Source organism: Dasypus novemcinctus, chromosome 1, assembly GCF_030445035.2.
Source record: "Dasypus novemcinctus isolate mDasNov1 chromosome 1, mDasNov1.1.hap2, whole genome shotgun sequence".
Lineage (NCBI taxonomy): Eukaryota > Metazoa > Chordata > Mammalia > Cingulata > Dasypodidae > Dasypus > Dasypus novemcinctus.
In genome coordinates this window covers 44,204,021-44,227,145 of record NC_080673.1, presented here as the reverse complement: position 1 = coordinate 44,227,145, position 23,125 = coordinate 44,204,021, and the positions used below count along the sequence as shown (strand labels likewise).

General features: G+C 36.2%; 1 protein-coding gene across 1 annotated transcript in view; it reads right to left on the bottom strand.

Annotated features, from left to right (window-relative positions):
• Positions 1 to 83: 83 nt before the first annotated feature.
• IQCM (IQ motif containing M) overlaps positions 84 to 23,125 on the bottom strand; it is a 470,255-nt gene continuing 447,213 nt past the window's right edge. Inside the window, exon 12 of the mRNA XM_004479990.3 lies at positions 84 to 205. Coding sequence (XP_004480047.2) covers positions 84 to 205 — 122 coding nt within the window. The remainder of the gene's footprint in view (positions 206 to 23,125) is intronic.

Genomic DNA, 23,125 nt, shown 5'->3' with positions numbered 1-23,125 from the left:
CATTGCATTGTACTTTATTCCTGTTGAAACAGTTAATCCAATGCTCATGTTAACCTATCTCTTTGAGTAAATAGGTTCAACTGTTATTGTGTTGAAATATTTAATGATTTATAATATTCTTTCATTTTCCTTTCTCTCATGGATCTGGTCACTAACTTTCCAACAATCCGGATATTAGCTCTTTTGAGTATTGGATGTCCAGTCGCTACAAGACAAAATGAATATTTGCATTAATAAACTTTCAATTAATATGCCTTTTTGAAATCCAACAATATTACAGGAAGTCAATTACGATTGTACTAGAACATGCAAAAGATTTGAAATGGGCACATCACTTTCAGATGCCTCATATTATCTTACATATCATGCCAAGAGAACCAGTCAGAGTTACTATTGGGACAAAAGGATTGAGGGAAGGAATGACTGAACCTGGATTACATCGATATATAGAACACTTCAAATAAATTAGATGGAGCATATGTTTCACTACAAAACAACAGTATTGAAATGTTTTACATTACAATATAATCAGTTCCAACACTGACATCTGAATCGATATAAATCAGTATTTGTACAGATTACTTCTATGTGATTCATTTTATGTATAAAATGGCTTTCCAAAAAAGAAATCAAAGCCATAGATTTTTGTGGCCACAATTAAACATACCACTAATCTACAGAGGGAAGCATATCTCTGTTCTTTAGTTTCTATAGTTGCTATTGAACAGAAAGGTAATAAAATGCCAATTATCAGTTAAAGTTAAGGGAATAACCCTCACTGCTAAAAGTAAATGAATGACTTGATGTGTTGTAAGAAACAGGATTTGTTGCTGTTTTCATGTTTGTCTATAGTGTCATTAAATAAAGAGAAAGGCCTTACAACAAGAAAATTAAATTAAACATTAACAATATTAATAAAATAATTCATATTGGTAGTGTGATTACAGAGAAAGGCAACCACAAATTGGTATCCTAGTCCAGTACGATTATATAAGATAAGCCTGAGATAAGCATGTTAATTCTCAACATGAGATATTAAGATGAAATGCTTTCCTATTGTGGGCTTTTTTTTGACAATATGTAATACTAAATTTATATTTCATCAGTTATAAGATAGTTGAAATATGGGATTATTCAAAGGAAGAAAAATAGAAGGAAAAATGCTTCATATAGTCCAAGTTCTTATTCTACCTATTTGTGACTGAATGCTGATTTAGCACTCAGTCTCAGTTTCCTTATTTTTCAAATGTGGATAATATCTTTTTTGATCAGTTGTTGAAAGTATCCAAAAACATTTATCAATTGATATAGTGTCTGACACTTGTTAAGTATTCAAACTATAATTCTGTATTTTTATTATTATCTGTACTATGACACTGTGATGTAGGCTTTTAAAAACAAATTTCCACCAACAATATTTAATTGATTTCATAAAAATTTAAATTAACTAAATATTTCAGTTTGAAGGATAAAATATAAGTACAAATGATGTATTTTTAATTGTTCAGAGTAAATATTCTTGACCTTCATATTTCATGGCAGAATAGATTTACAGAACAATCATTTTGATTAAAACAAGTGAAACCCTGAATAAAATGTTAAATGTATTATAACTTTATTGCTAAGCTGGCAGACAGAGAAGAAAATGTAGAGGCCAGAAATAAACTGAAATCAGTAAACTTAGTGGATACTTGAGTAATAAAGCCAGACTTTTTGGTTTGAGGTTTTTTAGCTGGGCCCTGAGTGTCAGCTTTGAGGAGTGACACTCTTAAGGAGATAAAGTCTAAGATGCCCCCAAAATGGGGTCCAGCATAAGACCAGAATACGTGGCTGGAGACCAAAGGAGCTACATCACAAAGGTAAGAAAAAAAGAAGTAAAAAAAAAAAAAAAAAAACCTTTAAAAAAGGAGACATAAGAAAACTTTCTTGCTTCACTGAGGCTGATTAGATGGATAACACGTATCTTCGGAAAATTCATAAACGCATAACTTGCTTAACTTGCCCCTGAATTGGTGTCCAAATTCATATCATCCATGTGGCTCAAAATAACTCAAATAAATCTGAAGTTTGTTGGGTTCCAAGAATCAAATGAAAAACCTCTCTGGAGAAAAACACTTCAACTGAGATCTTTAAAATATGTCATAGAAGCATATTTTATTAAGCTCCAATATATTACAATGTATTTCCAAATGGAAAAACAAGTTACAAAGCAGTATGCCAGTAACCTGATGCCAGTTTTTTGTTTAAACTTATGCTAAAAGAAAAACAAATACAATATTAAATACCCTGCTATTAAAAGTGGGTAGAAAAATAATTTAACTTTAAATCTTCTTCCACTAATCTGTATCTCTAGCACAAAATATTATTTACATAAAATAACAATATTAGAGTTTTTTAAGTTTCTAGATTGGAATATATGGTAGAAATTCATTTGTATTTCCAATATTGCAGAAATAATCACAAAGTAGATATTTATATTTTAATAATAGAAATTATTTCAAATTTGTAAAATAGTCAAATAAAAATAATATGCTTAATGTGCATTTTATAGGCTGTATTTTCAGAAAAAGACCATTAAATTTTTTTTCTCAGAAGTTCAAAGTATGCTTTTGTCCCCTGTTTTCTTTTAAACCACCTGCAATTTTCATATCTCACAAGTCTATTTTAATATTTTTCATGAAATTTCCTGGACCTATTGAGGATTGCTCATTATTCTACACTACTGGCAACTTACTATGAACTTTTCAAAATTAATCTTTTCTAGGACAACTTGAAAAGAAGTCCAAAACATACTGTATTAGAAAACAAAATATATGTAAGGCCATCAAATATGATTAATAATTGTGCCTATTCAGGCTTGTGCTAACTGCAGTGGGGTAATATAAAAGGCACCAGCTGAGAGATGTCTCCGTCTCTGTTTCATAATCTGGAAACCAACAAACAAATAAACAAAAAGCTGCAATTATTATGCTATTTCATACAGAATTAGTAAAAAGAGGCCCCTACCTATCATAGTATTATGGTCCTGTGAGAAGATGATTATAGTTGCTTTAAAGCAAAATATATCTCTAGATGATAAATAACTATGGATATTTAAATAAGTACATTTGATGATGGTATACAGCAGAAGTCCTATAAGTTAAGCATGAACTTAAGTTTGGTGTGTCTTAGGATTTCAGACAGGGGAATATTTGGAAGATTGGCAGAACAAATCTTTAGGTACTTTTTGCAAAGAAAGATTAAAAAAACCTAGTGGGAAAAACTCCAATATATGACATAATGGCAAGATGCAAGTAGCTAAGCTTTATAGGGATATGGTTTTCATCAAATTTAGAAACATAATTACAAATATACTACTCATGTCTTTTAGAAAATAAAATCTTTATGTCGACTAACTACCACATAATATTTCCTCCCCATTGCCCATGGATATCTCTCCCTTGATTGCCCTCGTTTTTCTCTCTTCATTTACTTATTTCTTGCCCATTCTTCAACATGAAGCCTGAGTTAATGACTGCTTGATAAATTCATAAGCATTGTAAATGCTTTGCCTACTAAGCTTCTTTAATATTTTTACTCTGTGCCAGTGTTTACCTTTTTTTTTTTCCTTAAGCTGTTTTATTACACCCAAGGTATTAAGACAAGTACAAAATAACCTTGTAATCATGATACTGTATCAGTCAATAAAAAAGGAGAAATTCCTATGGTACGAAGAGATTTACAAATGACTAAAACATACAAGTTCTGACAATTAACAGATAACTTGGTAAGGAAGGGGGATGCTCTTTTAGCCATGCTAAGTTTTTTAAACAAAAAAGTACAAATTAAAGACAGTGCTCCAAATAGGTGTAATTAGGAAAAGGTTAAAGAAAAGTTATCTTAACACTTACCACTATCAGCATAACAGACGTTATTGCTTCTATTTAATAGCCTTAGCCAGCACATGCCTACACCCTTTCCTAGCTTTAAAGGACAGTTTCCTCTAAGGGATACTAGTGCAGCAAACCCTTAAATAATTTCATTTATTTTAAAAGTTACAACCTATAGAAAAATTAACACCCTGTCAATCTAGATATAACAATGGTAACCCCTGTTCACATGTACTGCTTTTATTTTATTTTTTTTTAAAGATTTATTTTTATTTATTTAATTCCCCTCCCCTCCCCCAGTTGTCTGTGTCTTTTTGCTGCGTCTTGTTTCTTTGTCCGCTTCTGTTGTCGTCAGCGGCACGGGAAGTGTGGGTGGCGCCATTCCTGGGCAGGCTGCACTTTCTTTCACGCTGGGCGGCTCTCCTTACGGGGCGCACTCTTTGAGTGTGGGGCTCCCCTACGCGGGGGGCACCCCTGCATGGCAGGGCACTCCTTGCGCGCATCAGCACTGCGCATGGCCAGCTCCACACGGGTCAAGGAGGCCCGGGGCTTGAACCGCGGACCTCCCATGTGGTAGACGGACGCCCTAACCACTGGGCCAAAGTCCGTTTCCCACATGTACTGCTTTTAGAACAAGTCCCTGTGGCTAGCTGGGTAAGGTTTCTGCTAGTGTTTACCATTTTTGAGGGCACATTTTTCACTGACCTCCCAAGAGAGTGGTAAGTCCACTGACTGAAAAATTACATGATAGCAAAAGAACTAAACCAAACCAAACTAATAGAAAAAAAAAATTGGGGAGGAAGATGTACTGATAGTCTGTAACTTACTCTGAAATGAATTTTAAAAAAGAGTGAAGGATATATAGAGAGGGAAATAAATGGATATATATGTGATGAAGCAAATATTGTGAATTATTAATGATCAGACCTAGGTGTTCGGTAATTGAGTATCTCCTATAATGTTCTTTAAAATTTTCTGTGTGTTTAATAATTTTCATAAAAAATGTTGAGGCAAAAAGACATAAAAACATTTTAAATGATTGCATATTTTATCAATCACAAAAACAGCATTTGAAAAGTAGAAATTATAAGAATGGTAATAATAGCTTTCATTTATTGTACATTGATGCCATGCCAGGCACTGTGGTGAGCGCTTTGCTTGTATCATTTCAATTATTCTTCTACCAGTGCCTAATGCTCCATTATTATTGTGGGAAACTAACACAGAGACCTTTATGTGGGTTAGACAAGGACTTGCATCTACCGTGGTACATCCATTATTCAATCCCAGGTTTTCCTCCCTCCAAAATGCATGCTCTTAACCACTATACAACACAGACGAGTAGTTTACACATCAGTGACACATTTAATTAGGCTATTGGCAATTCTTGATCCTATATTCACATATTGATTTCAGGACTTTTTCCACTCACTCAGTTGAAACTCAGCACTGTTTATATCACTCATTTTTAAGGAGGTCATGTTACATTACATTGTTGCTTGCCTTCTAACATTTAGACACTGTGTCTTCAGAACAGCGGTATTTTACTAAGTCTCACTACACTAATATCTAGGTAAATGTCTTACAATATGAGTGCTCAATAAATAATTTTGATAATGCTTATATTTGTTTTACAAAAATGACGTATTATGCATATTCTGCTTTCTTTATTCAAGAAGAATCCATGAAAGTCCCTCCAGAACAACTAGTATAGCCTTAGTTCATTATTTTAAATGGCACATAATATTCATATGATTGTAGCATAATATATTCCTCTATTGATGAGTATTTACAGTTCCCCAATTTTCCTAATTAAAAATAATACTAAACTAAGCATGCTTTTAAACATACCAGTGCTTTTATTTCCATGCAGTAGATTCCAAGGTGAAATGAAGAGCCAATGTGTATATATCTATTAAAATAGTTGTTTTCCATAACTCTTTGAAATTCATATTTCCACCAGCAACATATGATACCCTCTCTTTGCTCATATCTCAGTCAGAAATAGCAGTTATCATTTTTTTTGTTTTAATTTTGACCATTCCAATAGCTAATAATCTCACAGCATTTCCTCATCTACTAAAGACCTTGAGCATCTTTGCATAATTTGATAGCTGTTGGATTTGCTGTTCTGTGAACTGTTGATATTTTTTTTTCTGTTTTGCTAATAGATTGTTTGTCCCCTTGTCAATTTTAAATAGCTCATTATATTTTACAGGTATATTAAACATTTGTCTTTTAAAATGTAATTCCGCCAAAACCCCAGTTGTGTTATTTATTTGTGGTATATATTAATAAGAAATTTATAAAATTTTTATAAATTCAAAGTCATTTATATTCTCTTTTATGTTCTTTGTTAAGAAAATCTTTCACGTTACTAGATTCCTGTTCAAAATGCCTTTCAGAATTAATTTGAACTTCTCACTGAATTTTATCAATTGCTTTTATTTCTATTTATTGATATTATCTTCTGATTTTAATCCTTAAAAGTGTTGATATTATAAACTATGGAAATATTATAGAATTCCTACTATGATTCGACCCTTATATTCCTGAAATAGAATGTGTTAAGCCTCAAAGTATATTATCCTCTAATATTTGGCTGGACAACTTCCTTTTCTACAAGTATTCATTACTCATGACTACTAAGGCAAAAATGCCCAACTATTTCCACTCTGTTAGAAACCTCTTTGGATCCTTCAGATTCAATTACAAGAAATCCACTCTCAGTAAGAGCTCTTCAGCCAGGTTTATATAAAAGTGCCTGGAGCTGCTTCGATTACATGGATCTCATTCTCTACGCAGTGGCTGTGTGATAAGTCTTCCAAGCAAGGACATGAGAGGTAAAAAGATAAGAAGTGATTTTAGGGTTTACAACTTGAAATTGTCCCGCGTCATATTTCTTCGTTTGAGGCTTTAAATGGGTGACAGCAAAGACGGGGCAAAAAAGCTGAAAACTTGATAGTCTATGTAAAAGGCACAAATAAATTTCTCTGGACTGACTTACATCCTAATATCTCAAATAAATATATGAGATTAACATATTAACATTTAAAAATGTAGAAAATGTGCACAAATGCATTTTATCCCAGGAGTTCTACATAACTTGGTATATCCCTTGATTGTCATTTGTTTTTCATCTCCTTCTCACAAATGAAGACCTTGTGATTTTATTAGAATAATCCACTAGTAAATACTCAAACAAGTGTGTCATTATTCATTTTAATCTGACTACTTCAGAACAATTCAGAATTGCCTCTGAGAAGAAATAATCACAAGAAAATTAAACAAGTGTTTCAATATATGTGCACAATGGAAAAAGAGCAAAGAAGGTTCAAACCATTTGCACTTGTAATCTATTGTGCCCTAATTGAAATACAATTGATCTTAATGGGTTTTAGATAAGGGCATTGAACTGACAAATTTTTCAAAGCAGGATGGTCAATATATCACTAGGAAGTGATAAAAATTCTAGAGACACTTTCAGCACAGTGCTTAAGAAAATATTCTTTGGAATTCGAAAGACCAGCCTTAGGATACTGGCTCTTCCTCCTATCATCTGTGTGATTTAGAAATGTTGAGCTTGCAATTCTTCACCTGTAAAATTATGATAATCATTTTATCTTAATTTTAATCCTCTTCAAAGGCTTCTTGTAGGAATTCAATGAGATACACATAAAGTACTTGATTGGGATTTCAAGGCATGGTAATTTCTCAAGAAATTTATTATTATTCCTCTTCTCTACCTTTTTTGTCCTCCACTCTGAGGAACAATAATATTTTGATGCATATTCCCTAATCTACATTTATTTGTTCATTGGGTTATTGTCTATCTCCTCCCACTAGAATATAAGATCCCTAAAATAGGACTTGGTCTTATATACCTCTGTATTCCATAGCACATAGCAGCTAGCCAAAAGGTATTAATTAAATAAATACATGAAAGCATATATAAATGAAGTGAATTCATATCTTATGTCAGGAACTGTCCTGAGCCCTCCTATTATTGTTTAACAATTCTGTTGGGTATGTCATTGTACTCAAATATGAGTGAAACCTTAGTGTAATCCAGTCTTGAATTCCAGAATTAGTAGCCCAGTAACAAAAAACAATCAAAAGCAATTCTATCTACCCAATTATCCACTCTCTCAAGCACACACCTAAATGGGAAGTGGTGAGTAATGTAGAGTAAAAAGTATTTTAAAATACTCAAGAAAATTAAATGACAAGCAATTCAAAATCTTCACTCTTGATTTTTCTGATTTTTGTTTCTACTTCCTCACATATGTACAACTCTTCTTTCTCTCCTAAAACATCATTCTCAAGGAATCTGATGGAAATATCTTCTCATTCTCTGCCCTTCCTTCCTTGCTTCTCTTTCATCGGTCACCCATCATAATCCTAATTTGCTTTTCCTTCCTCTTCCCCCATTGTTCCCATATGTGCACATGCATGGGCACACACAGAGTGCACATACTGCCCACACACTCACCTGGCCCTTTAGCACTGCTCAATCTCATTGAGCACTGCTTTACAGTCATCCCCAACCAAATATAATATTTATGCCAAAAAGCTGTCCTTGCTATGTGAATGCAACTTCCAAAAATGTAAGCAACCCCCTTCCAATGCTCCAGCATATTGCCTCCTCTGCCTACATTCTGATGTGCAGACCCTTGAATGTAAAATTATTCTTCTCTCTGATTTATAAAACAGTCTGTATCCTCCTCTGCACACACACACCAAAAGAAATTCTGAGAAATATAAATTCTTTGTTTTGTTAACTCTTCTCAGATAAATCAGATAAAAATCTGTTTGATGTTTCCAAGAGCTCTACCAACACACAGTCCAATTTTCCTGTCTTCCTATTGTCACTTTTCCTACTATGATCATGACTCTAAAAATATTTTAAGAATCAACCTGGGGAGGCGCAACAAATTTCTTTATTCTGGAACTGGAACTAGACAATGAGAACTTGTGAATAAGCAGATTTTTGAAAGGTGAGTATACATCCCTTTTCATCCAGGGCTCATGTCTGTGGAAGGGCTTAGAACAGATATGTTTAGAGGGTAAATACATTCACGTTGTACATTACCACTAGATGTCACTGTTTGTTACTGCTAAGTAAATATGGGGCCACATCTTATTACCAAAATATTCTACAGCTTAGACCTTGTCCCACACCTGAGAAACACCTTGAAATAACATTGATTTTGCTGGTGACCCACTGCATCACAAGAAGTAAATAATAAGGATTAATCTCCAACATAGGACCAAAGCTGGCTCTGAGTGTTCTGTGGTCAGTAGAGGAGAATCCACTTGTCTCCACCCACCATTTAATAGGTACCCACCTCCAAAAGGCTGAGGCACACCTACCTCATCATCATGAGGGCTAACGGACTCATCTTTTTTCTTTTATTCCCTCAGGTTGTATGAGTGTCACTAGCAGGAACTCAGATGGACCTTTGGTTTTGTGATGAAAATCAATGTTAGTCAAAAAAGCTTTAATGTGTCAAGGTCCCACATTAAGCTGATTCAACTATTCCTGATTAGGACTCTTTCTATCAATAGTGACAGACAGATGATGGAAGTTAATTTTCAGGCTGAGGGAAGCAGCTCAACTGATAGAGCATCCGTCTACCATATGGAGGGTCCGGGGTTCAATCCCCAGGGCCTCCTGACCCGTTTGGTAAGGTGGCCCATGTGCAGTGCTGCTGCACTGCACAAGGAGTGCCATGCCATGCAGGCACTTCCCCACATGGGGTCCTCCATGTGCAAGGAGTGTGCCCCGCAAGGAGAGCCACCCTGTGTAAAAAAAGCGCAGCCTGCCCAGGAGTGGCGCTGCATACACGGAGAGCTGATGCGTCAAGATGATGCAACAAAAAAGAGATGCAGTTTCCTAGTGCCGCAGGATAATGCAAGCAAACACAGAACACAAGCAAATGCACACAGCAGACAACAGGGGGGAGGGGAGAGGAATAAATAAAATAAATCTTTAAAAAATAAACAAAAATTTTTTTCAGGCTGAAACCAGTGCTTTTCTTTCTCAAAGATACAGATAGATTCCAGCAAATATTTCTCAATGAGAAATATCACCTCAGCTAGACATTTTTGTGGTGTTGAGTCAATGAAAAAACCCAGTGCCAGGTCTTTCAGATATCACTTTGCATTTCTCTGCTTCCAAATATGGCCATCCCTAGAGATATCAGTGGCATGTTCTAACCATGATCAAGCCCTTTCTCTTCATTTGCTGCTTCTCTCAAATTCTCAAGTTTAAAAAAAATTCCAGTTTAGCTTGAATTGATCATTAAAAACAACAACAATTTGCTTGACTATGAATTCCACAGTGGTGGGCACATTCTCACATTCTCAGAAGTCTGGCCAGACTTCTTTGGCCAGAGGAATTTTAAATTCTTTATAAACTAGGTTTCCATTGAAAGTTTGTTAAAACTATGTCTAATTGGAAATTTAATGAAGTTCTTTATATTTCCTCAATTTAGAGAATTTACACATTGCTGCATAAATTTGCTTCTTTTTCTGTTATATCTCATCCATTTTTGACTTCAGAATCATTAGCACACTGTTTCTTTGGAATTCTGATATTATTCCAAAAAAAACCATTTAGTTCAGCTTTTATAATGCCCTATCCTTTATAGCATTATTTGCCCAAGAAAAATAAATGGGGAAATTCACTTGACTCAGGTACAGAGTAATATTAATGCTGATTACACAGCAACTTAGATCTAAAACTCTAGACTGTAGTTCACAGTGTAACCCAAATATAATTTGGGATCCATGTCATCTCATTTCTGACACAACCTAAGGCAATGATAAAAGAATTCTAATTTTTACCAAGTCTCATGAGAAAATGCCCCCAAAGCATTTAAACTTCTTAAAAATTATTTTAAAGTAATTTTTAGATATCTTTTAAAAGCCAATATATTCACACACCCATCAGAAGATGCCGTTAAAAACATACTCTACTTTTCTTTTTCGAATCACCAATGTTCTCTAATACCCAGCCCATGGCTCCCCTTGTCACTATCTCCAGTCACAGTAGCTGCTAAACATCTCTCTCTTTTTCATCCAACCATTAAGTGGTCTCCCCATGGTCATACCCCTTCCTTACTCTCTTCCTTCTAGTTCCATACAGTTCATGTATTCATTGCTCCTGAAATGCTGTCCTCATCCTGCATCTCCACTGCATTCTTGTGACTCTCTAGAAAGATATCTTTCTTCTACTGTGATTGATTTTTAGGTGAGACTAAATCTATCCTTACCCCTCAACTTTCTAATTAGTGTTGCTGAGATTGTTGTATGGTTAAGGAAGCTCAAGCTTGGAGGGCACAGTAATTTGTCTAACTCAGTGGTTGATTGTGAATTAAAACCCAAGTCAGTACTACTCCAAGAGTTTGAGTTAGAGAGACAGCATTTGATGGTGATTGTGAAAACCAAGTCTGGCCGTACTGCCTGGGTTTGGATCTTCATTCTGCTGCTTACTATCCATGTGAACTTGAAACAATTACTTAATCTCACTATGCTCTAGTTTCTACATCTGTAAAATGAGGATGATGATCTTATCTCTGCCTAGAGATGTTGTTGTGATTAAATAAGTTAATGGATATGCAAAATGCAAAGAGTAACTACTACTTAGTTATTTTTAACCACTATACTGTATTACCTCTCAAATTCAAAAGCTATTTTAAAGATAAAGATAAATGCAAATTATTATTTGAAATAATATAAAAGTTTCTCCAACTCAATTTGTAAATATGAAGTTAACTGGACTTTTTTTAAAAGAGGCACATTCACTTACCTGACTATCTATGCCAAATACTTCACTAGGTGAATACTTGATCAGAGTATGAAATATATAGTGGATGCTTGATCATGATGATGATGACGATGATGACGATGATGATACAGAAAATAATAATAGCTAACATTTATTGAGACTTACTATGTACTAAGCACTCTTTTGATGTGTTCAACAACTCTGTGATAGGTGCTTTCTTTATCTCCATTTATAGATGAGGAAACTGCTGCTAAGTTTAGTAAGCTGTACGTACTCAAAGAAACATATTCTTAAATTTAATCCATTCTTGTGGGTGTAAACACATTGTAAGTAGAACCTTTTGATGAGGTGACTTCAGTTAAGGTGTGTCCCACATCAATCAGGATGGGTCATAATTCTATTACTGGAGACCTTTATACAAGAGTGAAATTCAGACAGAGAGAGGGAGAGCCACAGAAGCGAGAATTGGAAAACAATGAAATGCAGAAGATAAGGGAGAGAGAAGCAGATATTACCATGTGCCTTGTCATGTGACAGAGGAGCCAAGGATTGCTGGCAATCAGACTTCAGGAAGAAAGCATCACCTTGATGATGCCTTGATTTGAGCATTCTTTCTGGCCTCAAAACTAAGACTGAATACATTCCCGTTGTTTAACCTGACCCATTTCATGGTATTTGCTTTGAGGAGGCTATGAAACTCAGTTAGTTTAAGCTTAAGTAATTTCTTCAAGATCAAAAAGGTGCTAAATTTCAAAGTGTGAGGTTCAATCCACTTGGTGTGATTACAGTCCACAACTGACACATAAACCACACATAAATATAACCTTAATTTTCAGATAAATATGTTTCAATTATTTTTAAAGCAAGTTGTCTTTCTTCAGTTATCATTAAAGTGCATTTACACTTAATTTGATAAACTAAAATCATAGTATTTGTTATAGTCTAGTAGAATCTGCTACTGATTATAAATTTTAGGAGTAAATAATAATTGCTTAACACAAAAATATCCTCTGAATATTAGAATAAGAACTCCAGGAGGGGAGCAGATTTGGCTCAAGCATTTGACCACCTACTTCCCACATCGTAGGTCCCGGGTTCGGATCCCAGGACCTCCTAAAAAAAATAAAAACAACAAGTAAAACAAACAAGAAAACCAATTCAGGGAAGCCGATGTGGCTCAGTGATTGAGCACTGACTTCCTACATATGAGGTCCTGGGTTCAATCCCCAGCCCCTGGTACCTATAAAATGAAACAAAATAAAATTAAAAAAAAAACTCCAGAAAAAATGTGTCTGCTCAACCTACAGACATGCAGATATGTATAAATGTAAACCCAGTCTTCCCAAGAACCCTGCAAGGTAACTTCATTTTAGAATGGAGTAACAACAACCCAGGGACATTGATAATAGGTCTAAGGTCACAGCCAGTAAGTCTCAGAATGGGGATTTGAGCACAGGTTGGTTTTTCTGATCACAAAGTAGCTTCTACTAAACTGAGCAATCTTAGTTTAGTTTAGTAGTAAACCCAAGTGGGTAGGTGTTGTTTCTTAAATTTGCCTGTTATGACTTAAAAAAAAAAAAACAACAACTTATAAACAAACCTATTATCTTGAACAACATAAATCTGTAATTATTCTCTCAAATGCATCTCTTTTTCTTAGTTTTTTCTATTGTCATAGTTCATGTAAGGTGTGACTATATGAAATAATGAACAGATTATGCCTCCCAGGAAGACAGCAAAAACTAAGGCCTGATATTTTATCTTCAGAAAGAAAATGCTGACTGAACTAAAATTGTTCAAGCAAATTCAATAATTAAATGTAAAATATTTAAAATAAATATCCTGGATCGTATTCTCTCGGATATGATTATAAGCACTTTATCTGTATTATTTATTTCTTTTCACAATCTTATATGGGAGGTACCACTATAATCTCAATTTATATGCAAGAAAACTAAAGCACAAAAATTTAGAAGTAAATTCACATAGCCACCAGTCAAATAGTTAGTTAACTCCATAATTGAACTTCAAACCCAAGCTGTCCAGAGGAGGTACCTGACTCCAATATACAATAATAACAGCAACGAGGCAAGCTCTCTCTAAGCACTTCACACATACTTTCTCACTTATTCTCAATAACAACCCTTTGAGAGATTACTATTACAACTCTCGTTTTACAGATCAGAAAACTAAGGTTGAGAAGAAATTAAATAACTTCTTCACACAATTAATGAATGGCAAGACCAGGATTTGAATCTAGCCAGTCAATAGACCCCTTACTTTTGCCTTTTATCTGAATATAAATAACTAGTTTAAAAATTTAATTCAGATACATATGTGACTTTATGCAAATATTTTACTCACATTATGATCTTAGCTCCCAGAATTTAAATATAAAATAAAAGTACATATAAATATTTTCCATTCTTGAATATTGATTCTGTGGTGAATATAATGGATTGACTTCTCTGTTTTACTTTGCCTCTAGATCTAGAGTAACTGGAAATAAAGAACCATATATTTGAGGCACACTTGCAACTAAGACTCTAGATGTTAATTCTACCAATTAGCTACACTTACTTGAGATTTGGAAGGTAGAAGAGAGGTTAAGTGGAGATATTCGTTCTGTCCACCCCCCTTTCCTTTCATTTTTTCTACTAGCAAGTTCGAGGAGAGTCTGCTGCTGTGTTCTAAACACTGCTCTCCAGATTCTCTCTGAGTCAATTCTGGACACAAACTAGAAACCACCCTTTCAGCCCTTCAAGAAATTTTTAAGCATTTAATTCATTCTATTAAGTATGTATCTTCTTAACATTTCTGGTATGCTTTTTATTTCCTTTGCTGAACCTTGACTGATAAAGTATTAATGGTTTGCATTGCCTTACTGGGGTCTGACAGAAGTTCTTAAGCTGATGCTGTTCAGAGACTGTGGAGCTACTGTCTTAGAGTTTTGCCTCTTCATGCATTTCAGGTCCTCTTTTGCCCATTCTTTAGTATGCCTGTCCATTTACTACTCCAAGATCATTTTTGAAAGAGTAAAAGAGTCTTGACAGCTAAGTTCAACACACCCTTTGGTTCTAGTATAGGAATGTTAATATCATTTTGAAGGAAAATTTTATATAAATAAGCTGTCCAGATTTTGACTTGTTTTAAATGATGTTCCTAATGAAAGGTCTTTTTATTTCCTTTCTTCCACTTACCACAAATTTTGACAGCCTATTAACAAACTCCACTTCTCCCCAGCCCCCTCTTCTTTGGTGTGTTTCAACTGGGAAATAAGTCCCTGTACCTCCCTCCCAACTCTCTGGCAGTCTTGAATTTTCTACTAATTTCTGACCAGGGTTTTATTGCCACTGTTGCTGCTTCTGTTATTGCTGCTTAACTCTTCCCTTGAAAATTTTGCCTCAGATGAAGTGTATTTCCGTGTCCTGTAGTATATATAGGTATCCTAAACTGAATACTGTACAAAGTGTACTGAGTGTACTATACCTGGCACACAGTATTTGCCACACAATGTAAATGTCTTTTAAAAATGTTTATGAAAACTAGAGGTCAAGATCATGCAAATTCTTTGCTTCTGTCACAATACTATGAAGCCTAAGTATTGAGAATCCCGTCATCTTTCATTTCTTCTTTTTCTTTTCTTTTGCATTCTTTTCCTTCACTTATATTAGGATGCTCTCTATTAGCAGAAATTAGCCTAGGAGTAGCAGTAAGGAAGTCCTAAATCCATTCAGTTAAAAAGCTCAATAAAGTCACATCAAAGAATAATTTTTAAAAAAAATTTTTGCAAAGAAGCAATAGCTCTGGGGTCTCTATATAAATAATAATCAAAACTCAATAGCTCAAAGCCTCACATTAATAAAAATACTAAAAACTCATTAAAAATGGAGCCTGAGGGAAGGTTCCCCAACATTTACTGGTGGCAGCCTGAGAAGAGATTTGGGAATTAAGAAGAAAGAGTGGGGCCACAGCCAGTGAACAAGCAGTTCTTCCAAGTGCATAGTGTTTAATTTACACTTAGCTCCATGCAAAAATAAATGCCATACCTACTTATACATGGTGGTTGTTGGGAAGAATATCAACATGGTATACAACATTTGCAAATGCAACAGCCATTTGCTTCTTTGTACCTAATCAAAAATACATTTAGCTGGTATTTGTGTTACTACAAAGATGGGTGCCTATGGGCCATCTGATACTTTTACTCCCATACTCTTTCCCTGCAGAAGGAAGGAAGGCAGAGAAATGAAGATCTATACTCAAGCCCCAAAATGCCTGATGAAACCAGAGGGGTATCCTAATGAAGGAGAAAGTCCACACTGCCAGAAGTTAGGTTAGCTTCTACCTCTTGATTTCTGGGTGGCAATTGGGAAGAGGTTTGTAGAAAAAAAAAATTAAATAAAATGAATGCTTCACTTTGAAACTACTTTAAACGTTAGTTTGAAAGTTAGGGCAGGGACTTTTGCACTCTTTTTTCTTTCCTGTTCTACTACAAAACTATTAATATAATTAGTGTTGCTATTTTCTTGCTACTCCATTGTGTATTCAATATATTATAATTTAATTCAATGACTTTTCCTCCCACTTTGTATCTCTTTAAATTAAGATTGGCTACGGGGATGGTCAGAAGATGGCAAAGAAGGATGCTCCAGACATCAATCTCTCCACCAGAATAACTATTCAAAATGCAGGAACTACCTGAATCAAATATTTTGAAAACTATGGAGTCTAGCAGAAACTGTGCAACATCTTAGGATGGGCAAGAGGAAGAAGCTGGTAAATCATGGTAAATACCAGTGAGTTGAACTCTCCCAGCAGTGGTCACCATTATCTATCTCCCAGCCTCACAGGAGGCAGCAGTAAGGTGCTCAAGCCTGTCCTGTGACGCAGCTCGCTGGTGCCAGGATAAGATATAAAGACCTAGTTCCCCAAGACTCAAGGGTCTGTGGCCCACTGATGGCTGTTTTGATTAGCTACTTCAGGTCACTGGGTGTTAAACTCTGAAGGCAGGCATTGTCACAACCTGATTTGGGCAAAAATTGCCGGAGGGGACTGAAAAACAGTACCCTTCCTCAAAACTTCAGAAAACAGTTAAAGGGCTATAATGACTGGGCAAGTGCCAAATACAGAAAATGCAATTTCAGAGAGTCACAGGAGGTTCTGGCCCATTTATTAGTCTGTACCTCACTCCTGCCCGAGGAAATGTGAGCCTTGTTCTAGTTGGGAAAGACTGAAATGGGAAACTTCTCTCTAGCTCACCTCCCTCCCAGAATATGACATCCAGGCAAAGCAGCTTGAAATAGCAAAAGTGGTATAAGAAACAACTGACTCAGGAAGCCTGGTGCAAAGGCTTGTTTAAAGTCCTGGGGTGGAGAATCTGGAAGAGGGAGAAGGTGTGCTTCCTTGGGAGTAAAGGGGCATTCAAATTCCTATAAACAGGGGAGCCAATGAGTTCACCAAAAAGCACAAGCCCAGGACAATACACAGGCCCAGAAAAGACAAGGAGAAAGCTGTACTTTGCCTTCCCCTAGGGCTGAATTTCTTGATAGGAAGGCTGAACTCTGAAGGACAGTACCTCTCAATACAAATTCAATTTGCAAGGATGATGAAAGGTGTTTTTTGCATTGGTTCATTTGGTTTTGTTAACTCCTGGCACTCAAGAAAATCACTGTCATATCACTACCTGGATACAAACTTAAGAAACAGACATCTCAAGGAAGAAACCACAGATTTAATATTATAAAATATTAAAATGTACAGTGTGCAACAAAAGGTCACGAGACCAACAAAGAAAAAGAAAATGAGCGCCCATCCAAAGGAAGAGGATAAAAATCCAGAAAACAACAATGAAGAAGGTCAAACTGTGGACATAGTGGACAAAAACTTAAATTATTTTCAATATGTTCAAGGAGATGGAGGAAAATACTGAGAAAGAATTAAAAGATACCAAGAAAACAATGAATATATAATATGAGAATCTTAATAAAAAGATAGAATTTTCAAAATGAATTACTGGGGTTGAAGACCAAAATAACTAGGAAGGTTTTAAGAGCAGATTGGAACTAGCAGAAGAAATAATCAGTTAACTTGAAAATAAGAAACTTGAAATGTGTCAGACTGAGGAATTAGAAAGAATAAAGAATTGTTAAAAACAAAATTAGTCTAAGAGACCTGTGGCACACCATCAAGCATACCAATATACTCATTATGGGAGTCCCAGAAGGAGAAGGAAGGAATGAAGGGAGGGAGAGAGGAAAGAAGGAAGGAAGGAGCAAGGAATACTCAAAGAAATAATGAGAGAAAACTTTGAACACTTGGCAAAAGACGTGAATATACACATCCAAGAAACATAATGAACAACAAACATGATAAACTTGAAGAGAAATACACACAGATAAAAATGCAAAGAACAAGGAGTGATTTTGAAATCTACAAAAGAAAAGCTGTGTGTTATATACAGGGAGTCCCAATAAGACTGAGTGTTGATAACTCATCAGTAACCATGGAGCCAAGAAGGCAATGGTTTGAAATACATAAAGTGATGAAAGCAAACAATTGCCAGCCAAGAATTTTATATCTGGTGAGACTTTCTTTCAAAAGTAAGTGAGAGGAGTTCCAGGAAGATGACATTGGAGTAGGCAGGAAGGGCTCAACCCTGACCAAAAAATAAAAAAAGGAAAAAGGGACAAAAGCTGTCTAAGTAATCTGCCTTGGGGATCAGCAGACCAGGATGCTTCTACATACTCCCAGGAGGGTGAGGGACAGAGAGTTGAAGAACTTAACAAAACAAATGTGAGTTATGAAACCACAGTGGCACCCAGAAAGAGCTCCCCTTCCACATATCCAAGATTGAAAGACGGGGTAAAACCCCTGAGTGCAGCCGACTGAGAGGGGAACAGATGGCTTCTTCCCTGTCATCCATTACAAGGGAAAAGGGAGGGAAAGCTGGAGGTTTCCTTTCAGTAAAATCAGTCAGGAGAGCTGGCTTTGAATCTTGTCTCTGGTCAGACCAAAACACAGAAAAATGGAGATTGAAACAGACACCTCCTTGGAAGGGTGCACTGATAAGCACCATCTGCTGAGTCCAGAAATTGTGTGGAGAAAAAATGCATTTAGGATTCCCTTACTGCTGGGTATATACCCAGCAGAACTGAAAATAAGGACACAAACCGATATATGCACACCAATGTTCATAGCAGCATTGTTCACTATCGCCAAAAGTTGGAATCAACCCAAATGCCCATCAACAGATGAATGGATAAATAAACTGTGGTATATACATACAATGGAATACTACTCGGCTTTAAGAACAAATACACTATGAACACACGTGATAACATGGATGAATCTTGAGAACCTTATGTTGAGTGAAGCAACCCAGGCATTGAAGGACAAATACTACGTGACCTCAATGATATGAAATAAGTAAACCAAGCTAACTCAGAGAGCTAGAGACTGGATGATAGGCTTACAGGAAATTGGGGGGGTAGAGGAAGGATGTAAACTGACATCTACATGGGTGAAATCTATGATAAGCTGGAGGTAAATATGTGTACAAGGAAGGGATAAAATGGGGGCATAGGGTTACCTTTGGGTGGGGCTTTGTGGGCTTGAGGGGGGCTAGGGATGGGAGAATGGGTAATATTGCCCAAGAAATTGGGGGGAGGGTGGGGCAACATACAAACATAGGAGATTGTCAGGTGTTCGTTGAGAGTATAATGCTGAGAAAACCTTTTCAAAAATATAATAAGGAAAGTTACCTGTTTAAGATGCTTAAAGGGGATAATCTGACACAGGACAGACTCCTAGGGAATATGTGAATGCTCATTTTGCCAGAGTGGGTTATATCATTGGGTAGAGACCCATATAATGAGAGTGAAGGTATACCCACATCCTGGGGAGGACTGATGCCTTCAAATAGAGGGAACTGTATCTCTCAAGAGAAATGGTGGCTCCCAGGGCATTAGGCCAGATGAGCATGTCAAGCCCTCAACACTGTTGCAAGTATCTCTGAACATGGCTCTTCAAGAAATGAAGATTGACGGTCACTGTGGGCCCTAAGGGGAGGGGGAAATAGGTATTGAATAGATGGAACCAATGTAACTGTGAGGGCAATAGAAGTGTTTCACAAGAGTATGCAGGATGGATATAAGACATGTAAAATTACACCAAAAATACATAGGGGATGATAGGCTAAAATGTAAATCATGATGTAAAACATAAGATAACTAAAAATTTAGAAAATTGTATAGTCTAAAATATAAACCACAATGTAAACACAAATGTTACCTTGTTTGAAAGCTACTGTCTCAATATCTGTACATCAGTTTCAGTAAATATGTTATGAATATGTTAAAAGATTATTGCTGTGGAAGGGAAAAGGTTTTATGTTGGATATGTGGGAGTACTGTATATTGTATATATGAATTACTGTGATCTAAAACTCTTGTGAAGATAAGTTTAATAATTAGAAGAAATAAAAGAAAAAGATAGGATGTAGAATTTTTCCAAATTAATATGTATTCTATATCTAACCTTTAAACTCATTGCTATATTCCATTTTACTATTAAGGGAACCTGGCAATATAGTGGGCTTCACTTTTCAGGAAGTTTTGGATCACAGAGAGGTTCAACAATGGCAGCAGAGGAATACTGGTGTGGGATGTTATTGACAGGGGACACATGGTTGGCAGGGAGTTCTACAGGGCATATATCCAGGGTACATAAAAATGTTTGGATATTTTCATATTGGAAACAATTAAAAACAACAAATGCGGGAGTGCTGAGATCCTAGCCAGGGGAGCTCTATCACAGTCCCTAAAGGAACAGCAACAATCCCCCAAGTGCAATGGCAAAGACCAAAAAGGAATGAAAGTCCAACAATGAGCCTCTGATACTAATGACTATGCTTGTGAGCCTGTGCACCTGAAATAAGAACAAACCTAGAGCAGCAGTGTGCCTAAGAGTTCCCTCCTGAGAGCCTCCATGTTGCTCAAATGTGGCCAGTCTCGAAGCCAAACTCAGCATGTAAATGCATTGCCTTCCCCCCAGTGTGGGACATGACTCCCAGGGATGAGCCTTCCTGGCACCGAGGGTCACTACCAAGTACCAGTTGATGACATAACTAGAAAATGACCTTGAATAAAAGGCTCAATTCGGACCAGCAGAATATCTCTATCTACATATAATAACAGGAGTTAAAGATGCTTTTTGACCTAAATCATGAAGGAAATGGAAAGGACAAATGAGTTTATATGGCTATGAGTCTCTAAAAAAGAGCCAGGAGGTTATCAGAGGGGTTGCCCTTATGCACACCTGAACAGAGTCCCTGAGACAGCTAAAGTAGATACAACCCCAGGTACTGGTTCTTCTGAGGGCTACAAAGACCCACAGGTTTTATGGTCATGGCAGATGGAGTTCACTGCTATGTCAGTTGGCCCTTCTTTGGAGTTGGTGTTTCTGTGTGATGGAGCTGGACTCAGATGTGATCTCTTTTCACAAGGCTTTCCTGTTACTTTACCAGAATTGTAGTTGGTGCTGGGGTTTAAGATATACCCAGGGGATCTGAATCTCTGGACTGACGATATGATAACCAGGCCCTGAGCCTCAACAGATGTCAGCTCCTACACTCTGGTTTATTGGACTTACCCCACTCAGCTAACATGGAGTTGAAGAATGTCAATCACCACACGATGGAGCCAAGAGTGCCTACAACTGAAAGCAGAAGGATTGCATCCAGCATCCATGTGGAATCTAAGCCCCCTTTTGACATATATGTGGAATGGACACAACCAATCCGAGGTCCACAGGATGGAGGAATAGAATATGGATTAGAGTGGACTTACTGACATTCTATTCATGAACTATTGTGGTTAGTAATAGAAGAAAATGTGGCATTGGTGTGGAAAAAGTGGCCATGGTGGCTGCTGGGTGTGTGGAATGGGAGGAAGAGATGAGATGTGGAGGCATTTTCGGGACTTGGCGTTGTCCTTGGTGGTGCTGCAGGGACAATTACCGGACATTGTAGATCCTCCCATGGCCCACTGGATGGAACATGGGAGAGTGTGGGCTATGATGTGGACCATTGACCATGAGGTACAGCAATGCTCAGAGATGTATTCACCAAATGCAATGAATGTGTCATGATGATGGAGGAGAATGTTGCTATGGGGGGAGTAGTGGGTTGAAGGGGGGGGGACCTCATTTTTTTAAATGTAATATTTAAAAAAATGAATTTAAAAAGAGGATTCCCTTAACCTGAACTACTGGAAGAAAACCTGTGCCACATTAGTGAGTCCATGGCCCAATTTTGATAACTTAAACTGGGCAATTTCAAAGACTGAGAATAAGTTGAACCAAATATCAAAGAACAGCTGTGGGAGAAAAAAAAAAAAAAAGCAAGAGGCAAGAGTGAGAAATTGGCCATCAGAGTAAATTCACCAACATATGCAGATGACCAGATATCAGAAAAAAATTACAAGCCATACTAGGAAACAGGAAGAAATGGCCCAGGCAAAACAACAAACCAGATATCCTGAAGAGATACAGGATTTGAGATGATCAGTAATAATCAAATAAATCTCCTGAATCAATTCAAAGAATTGAAAGAAAATAAGACTAAAGAGATAAAAGATAATAAAAAGACACTGGGTAAGCATAAAGAACAATTTGAAAGCCTGCAAAGAAATTTAACAGAATTTATGGTAATGAAAAACACAATGGATGAGATTAAAGATATATTAGAGGCACACAAGAGCAGATTTGAATTGCTCAAAGACAGAATTAATGACTTTGAAGACAGAATATCTAAACCGGAAGAGACTGCAAAAAAGAAATAGAAGAGAATGGAAAAAATCGAACAGATTCTCAGGTAACTGAATGACAACATGAAATGTGCAAACATATGCATTATCAGAGCCCCAAAAGAAAAAGGTCAGAAATAATATTTGTAAAAATAATGATTGAAAACTTCCCAATCATTATGAAAGACATAAATATCAATATCCAAGAAGGACAACACACTCCAAACAGAATAAATCTGAATAGAACTATCCTGAGACACCAACTGTTCACAGTGAAAATGTCAGAGATAAAAAAAGATTCTGTATGTAGCAAGAGAAAAGAAGAGCAACACATATAAGAGAACCTCGATAAGATTAAGTGCTGACCTCTCATCGGAAACAATGGAGGAGAGGAAAAGTGATATGATGTAATTAAAGTACTGATAGAGAAAAACTGCCAGCCAAGAACTCTGTATCTAGCAAAACTGTTATTCAAAAAAGAGAGTGAACTCAAAGTCTTCACAGAAAAATACAAAATAATAGAACATGTTACCATAAGACTAGAATGTCAAGAGATATTATAGAAAGTGCTGCAGACTGAAAGGGAAAAAAAAAAGGGCAAGAGAACTGGAGAAGAGTGTAGAATTGAAGATTATTAAGAAGGGTAAGTAAACCTGTAA